Genomic DNA, 15213 nt, shown 5'->3' on the forward strand with positions numbered 1-15213 from the left:
CAGTGGGAAAAATAAGTATTTGATAGATATTTCAACTGTGACAGACAGAATCCGAAAATCACATTGCATGATTTAATGCAAGAAGCCTAATAATATGGGGTTATTTCACAACCAAAGGTGTTGTATACTTGACTAGTATTGATGGTGGTCTCAATGCTGAGCTATATGTGAATATCCTATAAAATGAGTTACTTCATACATTTGAGCACTATAGGTATGAAAAGGATTGCCTAGTGTTCCAGCAAGAGAAAGATCCGATGTATATGCCAAGATGTGCGAAGAAATGGATCAATGACAATCAAGTAGAGGTGCTGGATTGGCCCCCATGTCCCCAGACCTGAACACAGTCGAACATTTGTGGTTAGATATGAAGAAAAAAGCTACACACGTATACACCGTGTGCAGAATTATTAGGCAAGTTGTATTTTAGAGGATTTTTTTTATTATTGATCAACAACTATGTTCTCAATCAACCCAAAAGACTCATAAAAATCAAAGCTTCATATTTTTGAAACTTGGAGTGGATTTTTTTGAATTTGGCTCTCTTAGGAGGATATCTGTTTGTGCATGTAACTATTACTGTGCAGAATTATTAGGCAACTTAATAAAAACCAAATATATTTCCATCTCACTTGTTTATTTTCACCAGGTAAACCAATATAACTGCACAAAATTTATAAGTAAACAGTTTTGACATGCAAGAACAAAACCCCAAAAAATTAGTGACCAATATAGCCACCTTTCTTTATGATGACACTCAACAGCCTACCATCCATAGATTCTGTCAGTAGCTTGATCTGCTTACGATCAACATTGCGTGCAGCAGCCACCACAGCCTTCCAGACACTGTTCCGAGAGGTGTACTGTTTTCCCTCCCTGTAGATCCCACATTTTATGAGTGACTGCAAGTTCTCTATGGAGTTCAGATCAGGTGAACAAGGGGGCGATGTCATTATTATTCATCCTTTAGACCTTTACTGGCCAGTCATGCTGTGGAGTAGTTGGATGCATGTGATGGAGCATTGTCCTGCATGGAAATCATGTTTTTCTTGAACGATACCGATTTTTTTCCTGTACCACTGCTTGACAAAGTTGTCTTCCAGAAACTGGCAGTAGGTCTGGTAGTTGAGCCTCACTCCATCCTCAACCTGAAAAGGTCCCACAAGTTCATCTTTGATGATACCAGCTCATACCAGTACCCCACCTCCACCTTGCTGGCGTCTGAGTCGGAGTGGAGCTCTCTGCCCTTTACTCATCCAGCCTCTGGCACATCCATCTGGGCCATCAAGAGTGACTCTCATTTCATCAGTCCATAAAACCTTTGAAAAATCAGTCTTAAGATATTTCTTGGCCAGTTTTGATGTTTTATCTTATGTTTCTTGTTTAAAGGTGGTCGTTTTTCAGCCTTCCTTACCTTGGCCATGTCCCTGAGTATGGCACATCTTGTGCTTTTTGATACTCCAGTAACGTTGCAGATCTGAAATATGGCCAAACTGGTGGCAAATGGCATCTTGTGAGCTTCACGCTTGATTTTCCTCAATTTATGGGCAGTTATTTTGCGCCTTTTTTGCCCAACACGCTTCATGCGACCCTCTTGGCTATTTGCTATGAAACGCTTGATTATTAGGTGATCACGCTTCAAAAGTTTGGCAATTTCAAGACTGCTGCATCCTGCAGAGGGAAGACATCTCACAATTTTGGACTTTTCAGAGCCTGTCAAATCTCTCTTCTGACCCATTTTGCCAAAGGAAAGGAAGTTGCCTAATAATTAAGCACACCTTATATAGGGTGTTGATGTCATTACACCACACCCCTCCTCATTAGAGAGATGCACATCACCTGATTTACTTAATTGGTAGTTGGCTCTCAAGCCTATACAGCTTGGAGAAGGACAACATGTATAAAAAGTATCATGTGATCAAAATACTCATTTGCCTAATAATTCTGCACACAGTGTATACCCAAGTGAGTCAACTACTATGCACTAACATTGGGAACGTGTAGAAGAGATCTGGAATCAGATTTTGGTCAAGACATGTTTTAATCTGATCAAGAGCATGCCCAGAAGTATTCAGGCAGTGTTGAAAACCAAAGGTGGATTACCAAACACTAACAAAATAATAAAAATTAAAATATAGATTTTAAGGAGCAAAATAGTAGCAATGCAGTGACATGACAAGAATCTGCATAACTAATCATATGCTAAATATTGGCAAGTCAAATTTATGTATTAGATAGCCAAGATGATTGTCCATAAAATGAAGTATCAAATGCTAAGCTGTAGTGGATGGTGAGGTATGGAGTCTGAAAGTCAAAAGTTCAAAATATTGTTATGCTTTTGCTCATCTGTGTACATCGCCAGAACCCTTAGTAAAAGACAACAGCACCAGTGCCACCAATAGTACATGAATACAGCACCAACCATCAACACAGCACCAGAACCTTCATTGGTACGTGAATGCATCACCAGAATCCCCGTCAGTATATGACTAAAGCAATAGAACCATCATCAGTACATGAATATAGCATATATCATCATTGCTGGAATATATCAACACATGATGTATTCTCAATGTATTATCAATACATGAATATAGCACCATAACCAACACCATTACATGAATACAGCACCAGAATCATCATCAGTGCATAAATCCATCACCAGAACCACCATCAGTACAGGAACACAGCACGAGAACCACCATCAATACATGAAATATATAATTAAAGATACCAATAGTACATGAATACACAACCAAGTTTAGAATAGCAATCAATTGCAATGTCAGCCCCGGCATATACAATTGTACATTATGAAGCTGCAATTCCTAGTATGACCTTAACAAATGTAAAGATATGATGGAAGATATTGTTACCAGCCATCATCAGACAGCAGACCATGCAGGAACCACAATACTGATTAGACACAGGTGGTAGCATTAATAAGCATTTAAAGGTAAAGTTTGGGAGAATTTATTATATATTTTAGATCCTTTAATTCTTAGCTAACTTTGGGGTCTGGGTCCTCAAAACACTCCTCATAAGTCTTTTGCTCAGGAAACAGGTGCATTTGACTTTCTATTACAGCCATACACTGCAGTGTGTAGACTCCCGTCTCCTGTGTAATACACTTTTAAAAGTTTTTTTGAGAGACTGGTAGGAGTCTTAGGACTAGAGATGAGCCACCCCCATAGAGTTTGAGCTTGGTTCGGTTCGTCGAACGGTGCCCCGTTCGACGAACCTCTCGAACCCCATAGGAAACAATGGGAGGCAATCACAAACACCTAAAAACACCTGGAAAACACCCTCAAAGGTGTCCAAAAGGTGACAAACAACTCCCAAGACAACACAAACACATGGGAAGGTGACAAGGACATATACTCCAGTGAAAACAAAACAGCTGGACGAGGAAAAAGAGGACGAGGCACAGATATAGGCATGGCATGCCCTTCTAAAATCATGTAAAACACAACAAGCGGACTCCAAGCAGAGTCTCCCTTTGTATTCCAAAAATTGGGCCACACAGACAACCCTTCAGTGACAGCACTTGTCCCCTGTTGTACACTTCACAGGTAGACTTGCATCAAGCACATTCATAAATATGCCAGCCTTAACTGTCCCAAGGATGACACCGGGGTAGGTAGCAAAGTCTTTGCTGATCCCAGATCTGTTCATCTTGGATCATTTTTAAAAGCAATGCAAGCAAACGGACTCCAAGCACAGTTTCCTTTATTTCCAAAAATTTGGCCACACAGACACCACTTCAGTGGCATCACTTGTGCCCCACTTGCAAACTTGACAGGTAAATTTGCATCAAGCACATTTAAAAATACGCCAGCCTTAGCTGTCCCCACGATGGCACCGGCCTAGGTAGCAAAGTCTTTGCTGAACCATGACTTGTTCATCTTGGCTCGTTTTTAAAAACACAGCAGGGGGACTTCAAGCAGTCGCCCTTTTTTCCAAAAATTGGGCCCCACAGACACCACTTCAGTGGCATCACTTGTGCCCCTGTTGTACACTTCACAGGTAGATTTGCATCAAGCACATTCCAAAATACGCCAGCCTTAACTGTCCCCAGGATGACACCGGGGTAGGTAGCAAAGTCTTTGCTGAACCATGACTTGTTCATCTTGGCTCGTTTTTAAAAACACAGCAGGGGGACTCCAAGCAGAGTCGCCCTTTTTTCCAAAAATTGTGCCCCACAGACACCACTTCAGTGGCATCACTTGTGCCCCTGTTGTACACTTCACAGGTAGATTTGCATCAAGCACATTCCAAAATACGCCAGCCTTAACTGTCCCCAGGATGACACCGGGGTAGGTAGCAAAGTCTTTGCTGAACCATGTCTTGTTCATCTTGGCTCGTTTTTAAAAACACAGCAGGGGGACTCCAAGCAGAGTCGCCCTTTTTTCCAAAAATTGGGCCACACAGACACCCCTTCAGTGGCATCACTTGTGCCCCAGTTGCAAACTTGACAGGTACATTTGCATCAAGCACATTCCAAATCCACAAGCCTTTACTCTCCCCAGGATGACACAGCGGTAGTAAAGTCCTTGCGGATCCATGATTTGTTCTTCTTGATGAACGTTAGTCTGTCCACATTGTCACTGGACAGACGCGTGCACTTATCTGTCAGCACACACCCAGAAGCACTGAAGACACGTTCTGAGACAACGCTGGCAGCTGGACACAACAAGATCTCCAAGGCGTAAGTGGAGAGCTCAGGCCATTTTTCAAGATTTGAAGGCCAAAATGAGCAAGACTCCAGTTGCAAAGTCATGGCATCGATGTTCATTTGAAAATACTCCTGTATCATCCTCTGCAGCCGTTGACTGTGTGTCAGACATCTTGTCTCTGTTGGCCTTGCAAAGGATGGTCTAAAAAATTATGAAACGATTCAATAAAATTGCTGATACCAGCAACAGATACGGTGCTGCTGGTACGGTTACACTGTTGATGATGAGACAGTTCCATGTTTGTCAAGTTACAACTGCGGTGTTAAAGGTGGTGGTTGGCCCGCTACGCTAGGCCGCATTGCAGCACAGTGAGCTTCCCACTGGGAATTATGGTTGGTATTCATCTGATGATTCATGGAAGAAGATGTCAAACTGGTGAGCTTTTTGCCTCTACTTATAGATTCCTGACAAATTTTACAGATTACATGATTTGGGAGATCCTTTGCAAGGTCAAAAAAGGACCAGGCTAGGTAAGGCTTAGAGGACATGCGACCTGCAGAGCCACCCTGACTTGTGACTTGTGCTCAGAGGCAGAATGGTGGCTGAGGATGCAGTTGTAGACATGCTACCAGTACTCCGACTCTGTCCAGGAAGGCGCAAGGTAACTTCGTCGTCAGTTGCATCCTCCTCCACCGCCTCTGTTGACCTCCTCAAGTGCCTGACTGTGAGTTGACAGCAAGTGGGATCTAGAACTTCATCATCAAGCGTTGTGTTTGCACTCCCCTCGCCCTCAGACCTAGCCTCTTCCTGCCCTGACCGAATATTTAAGTTTTCATCCCAATCTGGTATCTGCGTCTCATCGTCATCAGTATGTTCCTCATTGTCTCCACCAACAGGTGTTACAGTTTGTGTATGAGGGTCTACATTATGCTCAGAAACTTGGTCATCAGGGCCTGAATCTGAGTCACAAAGCTTCTGGGCATCACTGCAGACCATTTCCTGGTCTGTACTCACTGTAGCTTGGGAGCAGACCTTTGATTCCCAGCCTATAGTGTGACTGAACAGCTCTGCAGACTCAGCCATCTCTTTTACACCATACTGTGCAGGGTGGGTGGAGACTTGAGAGCTGGGAGAAAGCAAGTGTGATTGGGATGACAACTCAGAGGACTGGTTTTTTTTATGTGGTAGTTGAGGTGGAGGAGAGGGCACTTGTTGGAGCACTTGAGATCCATTCAAGCATGTTCTTTTTTTGTGCATCATCTACCTTTCTTACACTTATTTGGGTCCGTAAAAAAGGGAGCACATCAGATTGTCCATGGAAAGTAGTGGACATCTTACTTTTGCTGGAAGATGGCCTATCTTCAGCAGATGTTAATGAAGCTTTGCCACCTTCCCCACGGACACAAATTTTTTTCCTTTTCCAACACGCCTGTTCCCCTTTCCACCAGCATCTGTCCTTTTGCCACTCATTTTGTTAGCAACAAGATTAGCCACTTAAAATGTGGTAGGAAAAATTGAGAGGTGGTGTAGATTGCAGAGGTGGTCTACCTTTATTGACAGCTGAAGAACCAACACTTACTATGCCTGACAATGCAACTATGGCCCTGAAACTGGCAGCACTGTTTGCTATTAAAATAGTGTAGCAAAATGTGCATGAGGGTAGAATGCAGAGGTGGTGGAACTTGCTTGGCACAAGTGGGACACTAATTTAGTATAGCAGGCACTGTTTGGATGCCACTAAGTTTCAGCACTGTTTGCTATAAAAATTGCGTAGCAAAATGTGCAGGAGGGTAGAATGCAGAGGTATTGAAACTTGCTTGGCACAAGTGGGACACTAATTTAGTATAGCAGACACTGTTTGGATGCCACTAAGTTTCAGCACTGTTTGCTATAAAAATTGCGTAGTAGCAAAATATGCAGGAGGGTAGAATGCAGAGGTATTGGAACTTGCTTGGCACCAGTGGGACACTAATTTAGTATAGCAGACACTGTTTGGATGCAACTAACCTTCAGCACTGTTTGCTATTAAAATAGCGTAGCAAACATGGGCAGGAGGGTAGAATGCAGAGGTGCTGGAACTTGCTTGGCACCAGTGGGACACTAATGGAGTATAGGAGACACTTTGTGAATGCCACTAAATTTCAGCACTGTTTGCTATTAAAATAGCGTAGCAAAATGTGCATGAGGGTAGAATGCAGAGGTGGTGGGACTTGCTTGGCACAAGTGGGACACTAAATTAGTATAACAGACACTTTGTGGTTGCCACTAAGTTTCAGCACTGTTTGCTATAAAAATTGCGTAGCAAAATGTGCAGGAGGGTAGAATGCAGAGGTATTGAAACTTGCTTGGCACCAGTGGGACACTAATTTAGTATAGCAGACACTGTTTGGATGCCACTAAGTTTCAGCACTGTTTGCTATTAAAATAGCGTAGCAAACATGGGCAGGTGGGTAGAATGCAGAGGTGCTGGAACTTGCTTGGCACCAGTGGGACACTAATGGAGTATAGGAGACACTTTATGAATGCCACTAAATTTCAGCACTGTTTGCTATTAAAATAGCGTAGCAAACATGGGCAGGAGGGTAGAATGCAGAGGTGGTGGGACTTGCTTGGCACCAGTGGGACACTAAATTAGTATAGCAGACACTTTGTGGATGCCACTAATTTTCAGCACTTTTTGCTATAAAAATTGCGTAGCAAAATGTGCATGAGGGTAGAATGCAGAGGTGGTGGGACTTGCTTGGCACAAGTGGGACACTAAATTAGTATAGCAGACACTGTTTGGATGCCACTAACTTTCAGCACTGTTTGCTATAAAATTTGCGTAGCAAAATGTGCAGGAGGGTAGAATGCACAGGTATTGGAACTTGCTTGGCACCAGTGGGACACTAATTTAGTATAGCAGACACTGTTTGGATGCCACTAACTTTCAGCACTGTTTGCTATTAAAATAGCGTAGCAAACATGGGCAGGTCGGTAGAATGCAGAGGTATTGGAACTTGCTTGGCACCAGTGGGACACTAATTTAGTATAGCAGACACTGTCCTATAAATATGGTTGACTGGCTAATTTGTAGCATGCAGTAACAAGTAGCAATACCTAGAAATTTGTTTTCCTGTGTAATTTAGAGCAGGCACTGAAAAGAACCAAGACCAATTTAGCTACTTCACTAGCAAATTTACAACAGGCACTACTAACTAACAACTCCTAGAAATGTGGTTGTCATGACAAGGGGGGTAGGAAGAGGAAGGAACAGCCCCCCTTTCCACCAAACAGACCGAGCAAGCATATGACTCGCTCTCTAGCACCCCTCTTATAGTCAGGCCAATTATGGAATTGCACGACAATAAGCCAGGAGGCCGCTATTCTACTATGCCGATGATTGAAGGGTTCCCGGTGAGAGTAAGGTATATATCCCCCGACTCCTGTGAGCGGAATATATCTAAACCTCCCCAGATTTTACTGGTTGCCCCCCAATGATCCTTGGCATAAACTCGCTACCACCAATCGATTACGATAACTATTATGCCAAGCTCACAGACGTGGGATTCAGGATCGAGATAACAGGACAGCCCAAGATTAAATTATATATTTTTAATCTCCGGAAGGGCTCACTAGATACTACAATATATTCAATATGGAATTTACAGAATATATATATAGGTCAGAGTACATTTACAGGTAAGTTATGGATCACAAGCAGGCATACAGATGTATCAATTACCTTAGGGTTGAGGTTTTGGCCCCTGCAGGGGGGTACTGTGTGGAGCCAGGGACGTGTCAGGTATCCTCCACTACATGAATGAAGCACGTGACCCCCAGAAGAAATACAATGCACAGATCCCTGCACCTACTTTTATCTGTTCTGTCTCGGGCTCGTACGCCCCCCCCCTCGTGACATCATCCTGGCTGGGAATTCCCTCCCCTGCTGCCTGAGAATAATCTAACATTATATTTCCCAGCATAACTCGGCCCCTGAGCTACTCACACGGACGATATGACCCTCAATTTTGTCGTTGTGAATTGATCTCCGTTTTGATAGGAAATAGAGTGCTGCGGGCTTCCTGTGGCCAGTTATGGAGGGCTACACACATCATACAGTTTTACCGAAATATGTGTTATGTGCGTCTGGCCCTCAGGAATATGAAAATATGCCTGTCTTGTATGTGGGGGCGATGTACCCCCCAATATCGAAACTCTTCTGACGGTTCCGAATTGTCTGGCGGAGACGTTTGAAGTTAGGTTATAAACCTGGAGCTCCCCTCCCACCTCCTGTGTAGGGCAATTAACTCTGCAGGGGGTGTGCTGGTTCAAGAGCTATCCTAATTGGATTTTGACACCTTGAGTTTTACATTTGCTGGGTCTTCCTTTCCTGTACTGTTCTCAGGCCTGACCAGCTCATCTAATTTCCATTTCATAGGAGTTTGCCTTGTGTCACCACCTCTGGCTAACAGACAATTTCCTCAAGTTAATTAGCATACTGATTGAAGCCTCCTTAGGCCTCAAGGCCCAGTCACACACAACAAGATACCATAGTCGTACCATGACAAGATGGCGGCTATGGGAATATGGCTTAATAGATCAGAATATATCCCTATTTCCTCACAGTGGTTAAATGTGTAATTTGTGGCAGGGACTCAAAAGTGCCAAGACCTATTTAGCTAGTTTACTAGTAAATTTACAGCAGCCACTATTAACTAACAATACCTAGAAATATGACTGCCTAATTTGGAACAGGCAGTAATCTCTCTGCAAATCCCTCCATTGGCTCCCAATCTTCTATCGTATCCAATTCAAACTACTAACACTGACCTTCAAAGCCATCCATAATCTATCTCCTCCGCATATCTCTGAACTAATCTCTCGCTACACTCCAAAACGTAATCTCCGGTCCTCCCAAGATCTCCTTCTCTCGTCCTCTCTCATTCGCTCCTCATGCAACCGACTCCAAGACTTCTCCTGAGCATCCCCAGTCTCCTGGAACTCGCTGCCTCAACAGGTCAGACAATCTACCACACTTGCAAACTTCAAACGGGACTTGAAAACTCATCTGTTCGGAACTGCCTATAATCTTCAATGACCCACCACCGTGCGGAGCTGCCGCCCCACCACCTTGTGGAGCTGCCGCCCCACCTCATTGCGGAGCTGCCGCCCCACCACCCTGCGGAGCTACCGCCCCACCACCCTGCGGAGCAGCCGCCCCACCACCCTGCGGAACTGCCGCCCCACCACCCTGCGGAGCTGCTGCCCCACCACCCTGCGGAGCCGCCGGCCTACCTACACCCCACCTACTGTCTCCTCCCCAAAACCCTTTAGAATGTAAGCCCGCAAGGGCAGGGCCCTCTTCCCTCTGTACTAGTCTGTCTATTGTAACTTGTAGATGTACTCTGAATGTAACCCCCTCTCATGTACAGCACCATGGAATCAATGGTGCTCTATAAATAAATAATAATAATAAGTAGCAATACCTTTTTAGATCTTTCACTAGCAACTCTTTAGCAAACACAAGTAGCTATCCCTATTTCTATCATGAAATGATGATTTGCGGCACACACCTTTCGCTACACTGCACTTCCCTATTCTACACTTTTGCTCTCCTATCTATCTCAACTACCTATAATTCGACCCCTAGCTAACCTAACTACCTAGCAGCACTGGTGGCAGCACTTTTCCTAATGTTTAACATTCACAAAATTGCGCCAATGCCACATGTCCTCATTTTATATGCAGAGAGACATGTGACGTAGGCAGCCAACCTTTTGTCAGAACCTTGTGGATATTTGCTGCGCCGTGATGGGCTGCCAGAACATCCGCAAATAAAATTGAGAAAAAAGAAAAAACAACTATACACCTCTGGCTTCTCCCGAGTCCCTACCCCCACCGCTCATTACCCCCCTGTTCATCATACAGCACTACAATCCTATCCAAAAATATAACGTTATTAGAAAAGCATTTTTGGAAAACACGATCAGTTATCGAACAAAATCGAATATTGCCGACTTTTGGGGAGAGTGCTCATGTTACCGAGCTCGAGCCGAACCAGCTAATGCTCATACCGAATTTAAAATTGGCAAACCTTTATCGAACAGGTTCACACATCCCTAATTTTGAACCCCAATGGGGATAATCATGATGTCTGTAAACCAATGAAGAAATTAATGACGATATATATGTAAAATAAATATTAAAAAATCAAGTTGGAAACCCTGGTTTATCCACCAGTCCAAGATAGCATTAGTTGGTCCACTAGGCAACAAGTTGTACGCAAACAAGTAGAGAAGAAAGGCTGCACAGTCCCTGACAGAAGTTCTGTCGCTTATCCATGTTATGTAAATAAAAGCTTATAACCTGACTTTATATTCATCCATTGGTTTCATAAATTACTCTTTTAAAAGCTGAAAGCCTCCCAAATTTGGTTTAGGTTATGAAAATAAAGTTGCTGCAAAACTGAAATACTGATCATTTAATGAACACAGAAAGGTCAGATTTTGGCAAAACAAAGGTTTTGTCGCCCACAGAAAGTAATGTGAAATTCAAACAAATAATTAACCTCTAATACAAAGATATGTTGCATAACATTGGTGTATGAAGTTGTGGTGCTATTAGAGCCATATTTAATATTTTGTGTGACTTCCATGAGCTTGAAGGATTGCATCCATGCGGTTCAACAATGATTCATACAATTTATTGATGAAGTCATCAGGAATAGCAAAGAATGCAGTCTTTCATGCCTCCCAGAGTTCAGCTAGATTCTTTGGTTTTGTCTTCCAAGCTTCCTCTTTCATCCTACCCCCAACATGCTCAATGATGTTCGTGTATAGTGACTGGGCTGGCCAGTCCTTGAGCACCTTGATCTTCTTTGCCAGGAGGAACTTTGTTGTAGAGATGGATGTATGAGATGGAACACCATCCTGCTGCAGAATTTGACCCCCTTTTATGACTGGGAATGTAAGAGGTAGATAATACTTCTTGATATTTTAGGCTATTGATATTGCCTTCCACCTTACAAATGTTTTGCACACTCCCATACTGAATGTAACCCCAGACCATGATCTTTCCACAACCAAACTTAACTGTTTTCTGGATCCATACGGGCTCCAGTAGGTCTCCTTCAGTATTTGCAGTGGCTGTGGTGTAATTCAACTGAAGATTCATCAGAGAAATCCACCTTCTGGCACTTTTCCAGCATCCATCTGTTTAGCAGGCTGTGGGACTTGGAATATGCCACACGTTTTTTTAATTGCCTTTTGTTTAGTGCTGGCTTCTCGACACTGATTCGACCATTGAGGCCATTTCGAGACAGAATCTTACAAACTGTTCTAGTTGACACATGGACTTGAGTTGACCAGGCCTTTTGGAGCTCTGCTGCAGTGGAAGAGGGGCTGGCTTTGGATTTTCTAACCAACAAACTTTCCTCCTGAGCAGTTGTCTTGCGGGATCTGCCGGACCTGGGCTTGTCAAAAACATCTCCAGTCTCTTCAAATCTTTTTTTAATTCTTTGTACTTGACGCTGAGACACATTAAAAGTGTCAGCCACCTCTGCAGTGGATCTGGTCTTCAGCCTCTTGATAATCAAGGGTTTGGTTGCAGGGTGGATTTTTGGCATGTTGTCAGAGGTCAAGTTGCAGTTCAAGTGAAGGTCTGGAATAATGAGTTTCTTGTTATACACACCCACTAATCAACTGATCATTTAGTGAGCACAGGTGAGGATATGAACTAGGATTGGGTGCATTATATGACAAGGCGAAAAAACCTTTGTCTTGCCAAAATCTGACCTTTGTGTGTTCATTAAATGATCAATATTTCAGCTTCACAGCAACTTTATTTTCAGAACCTAAACCACATTTGGGAGGGTTTCAGCTTTCAAAAGAGTAATTTATGAAACCAATGGATGAATTTAAAGTTAGGTTATAAGCTTTCATTTACATAACATGGATAAGCGACAGAACTTCTGTCAGAGACTGTAGGTGGAGAAAAAAGGCAGATAGAAATATAAATAAATACAAACTTTCTTCATTTCTCAGTGTCTATAAATTGTTCCCTACGATTAGAGTCATAGAATAGTAGAGTTGTAAGCAACATCAAGGGCCATCAGGTCCAACCCCCTGCAAGTGCAGATTTTCCTAAATAATCCCAGCTATATGTTTATCCAGCTTCCGCTTGAAGATTTCCATTGATGGAGAACTCACCACCTCCCATGGTAGCCTGTTTTGCTCTCTGACTGCCCTCATTGTCAGAAAGTTTTTCTTTGGGTAGAGTCACACTTGCGTATCGCTTCTGATGCGAGAGAATGGGATAAGATATGCTATTGACCCTCGGCTCAGGCTCTGCTGTGAGGGTCAGCCGAGTATTATGTGAGAAGTATACAAGGCACTCCCAAGATGATTTGAAGAAAAATTTATTCATGTGCGTAACAAAAACTTTTTCGGTCCTATGTGGACCTTCCTCAGTAGCACATGTGTGAGGGAACACGCTGTGTGGGCTGTCAGACGCGGAATCCACCGCTGTATGGGGGCATGGCAGCCCCCATACAGCGGTGGATTCCGCGTCTGACAGCCCACACAGCGTGTTCCCTCACACATGTGCTACTGAGGAAGGTCCACATAGGACCGAAAACGTTTTCGTTACGCACATGAATAAATTTTTCTTCAAATCATCTTGGGAGTGCCTTGTATACTTCTCACTGTTTGGCTTTGGAACCTGAAGTGCACCCCAATATCACCGACGCATATATAGGAAGTGCCATTTTCTTCTTGCTATAGCCGAGTATTATGTGGCTGTGGTCCGTTCCTGAGATCAGATCACAGCTTTATAGGAGAGGGAGGGGTTAATCTCCCCCTCTCCACCATTGTCAGCCTGTGCGTATATCACACTGTACTTGGATAACATCTAAGTGCAGTCCGATGTTTCTTTCGCACCCCTAGACTTGTATAGCTGAGTGACAAGGCTCTTGCAGAAAATCACAGCATGCTGATATTTTTTCCTCAGTCTGTTTAGTGCTGAGGAAAAACTCACACATCTGAGCTGCAGCATTGTCTTAAATGGGGCCGAGTGCAATGCGAAATTTTCTCGCAATACTCTTGTGCAAGTCATACGAAAGTGTGACTCTGCCCTTAATGTCTAATCTGTATCTCCATCCTTTTAGTTTTATTCCATTGATTCTTGAACTTGCTTGTATAGAACCATAGAATGGTAGAGTTGGAAGGGACCTTAAAAAGTATCCATTTACAATGAAGATAGTGGGTGGCAAAGTGGCTTAGTGGTTAGCACTTCAGTCTTGTAGTGCTGGGGTTCTGGGTTCAAATCTGACCCAGGACAACATCTGCAAGGAGTTTGTATGTTCTCCCTGTGTTTGCGTGGGTTTCCTCTGCGTTCTCCAGTTTCCTCCCACACTCCAAAGACATAGTTAGGGACTTTAGATTGTGAACCCCAATGGGGACAGTGTTGCTGATGTATGTAAAGCACTGTGGAATTAAAGGCGCTATATAAGTGAATAAATATTATGTACAGAAAATAGAGATTCGAATCAGTGACAAAATTGTAAAAAATATTATTGCACCTGTATTATACTACCTGTCTACATGCAGTCTAGTTTGATGGTGCATAAGTTATCATAAAAATGTAATCTTTATTATAAAACATACTCACCATTGTGGATGCTGGGCTGGAGGAAGAATGCTGAAATACTGCCACACAAGGAGCCATTATTTTGTAAAACCGGAGTAATTTTATAAACTTAATAATCATTAAAAATAAAATGATCCCATGCAGACCCCGAGTCCACTATAAAAAATAAGAAATAAATAGGATAGTTTAACAGTGGTTTAATAATTCCAAATTAAAAATAAATGTTAAATTCAAAACAAACAGTATGTTTTAATAATAGCTGATTAGGTATGAAATAAAAAGAAAACTAAATATAATTGCTAGTTTCCTACATCTAAATGATGTGTTCAGCTAGACCAGGGCTAGGCAAAGTACAGGCCGTGAGCTACATCAAGCCCTCTAGTTGTTCGAGTCTGGCTTGCAGACTGGGACAGCCGAAGGGCTGAATACAGTGGATTGTGGCTGCACCATGCCCTACGCCACCCAATGTCACCGCTACCTGCAGCCACAAGATGACCATCCCCTGAAGAAGCAACATTACAAATAAGCAAAACACGCTTTGGTGCTCTGTTCTTGTCTAGCAAACTGGGTGCTGATATACCTCATTAGGGGTAAGGTGAATTTTAACCTCTGATATACATGATACTTGAGGTATTTTGGTTGTCAACCTATTAAGTCCACAAGGACCTTTTTTGGAAGTGGTGCCTTCTCTTTCACTATAGAGATTGTAACAGCTACGGTACTTCATGCATAATCCATCTTATTTTGCCCTCTTTATCTCAACAATTGTGGTAGTTACACATTTTCTATGTATGATCAACTTACGTGTGTTTATTGTTTTTAGCCATTTAACTCCAGCGTTTTCTGGTTTTGTGCAATTTCATATGTGGAATGGCTTATTGATCTTTTTCAGTACACCTTGATATGTATC

General features: G+C 42.9%; 1 protein-coding gene across 1 annotated transcript in view; it reads right to left on the minus strand.

Moving 5' to 3' along the window:
* Positions 1-15213, minus strand: part of PKD1L1 (polycystin 1 like 1, transient receptor potential channel interacting) — an 884746-nt gene that overhangs the window by 58522 nt on the left and 811011 nt on the right. The window contains exon 60 of the mRNA XM_075316120.1: positions 14325-14459. Within this exon, the coding sequence (XP_075172235.1) occupies positions 14325-14459 (135 nt within the window). The remainder of the gene's footprint in view (positions 1-14324; positions 14460-15213) is intronic.

The sequence above is a fragment of the Anomaloglossus baeobatrachus genome, chromosome 6 (assembly GCF_048569485.1).
Source record: "Anomaloglossus baeobatrachus isolate aAnoBae1 chromosome 6, aAnoBae1.hap1, whole genome shotgun sequence".
Lineage (NCBI taxonomy): Eukaryota > Metazoa > Chordata > Amphibia > Anura > Aromobatidae > Anomaloglossus > Anomaloglossus baeobatrachus.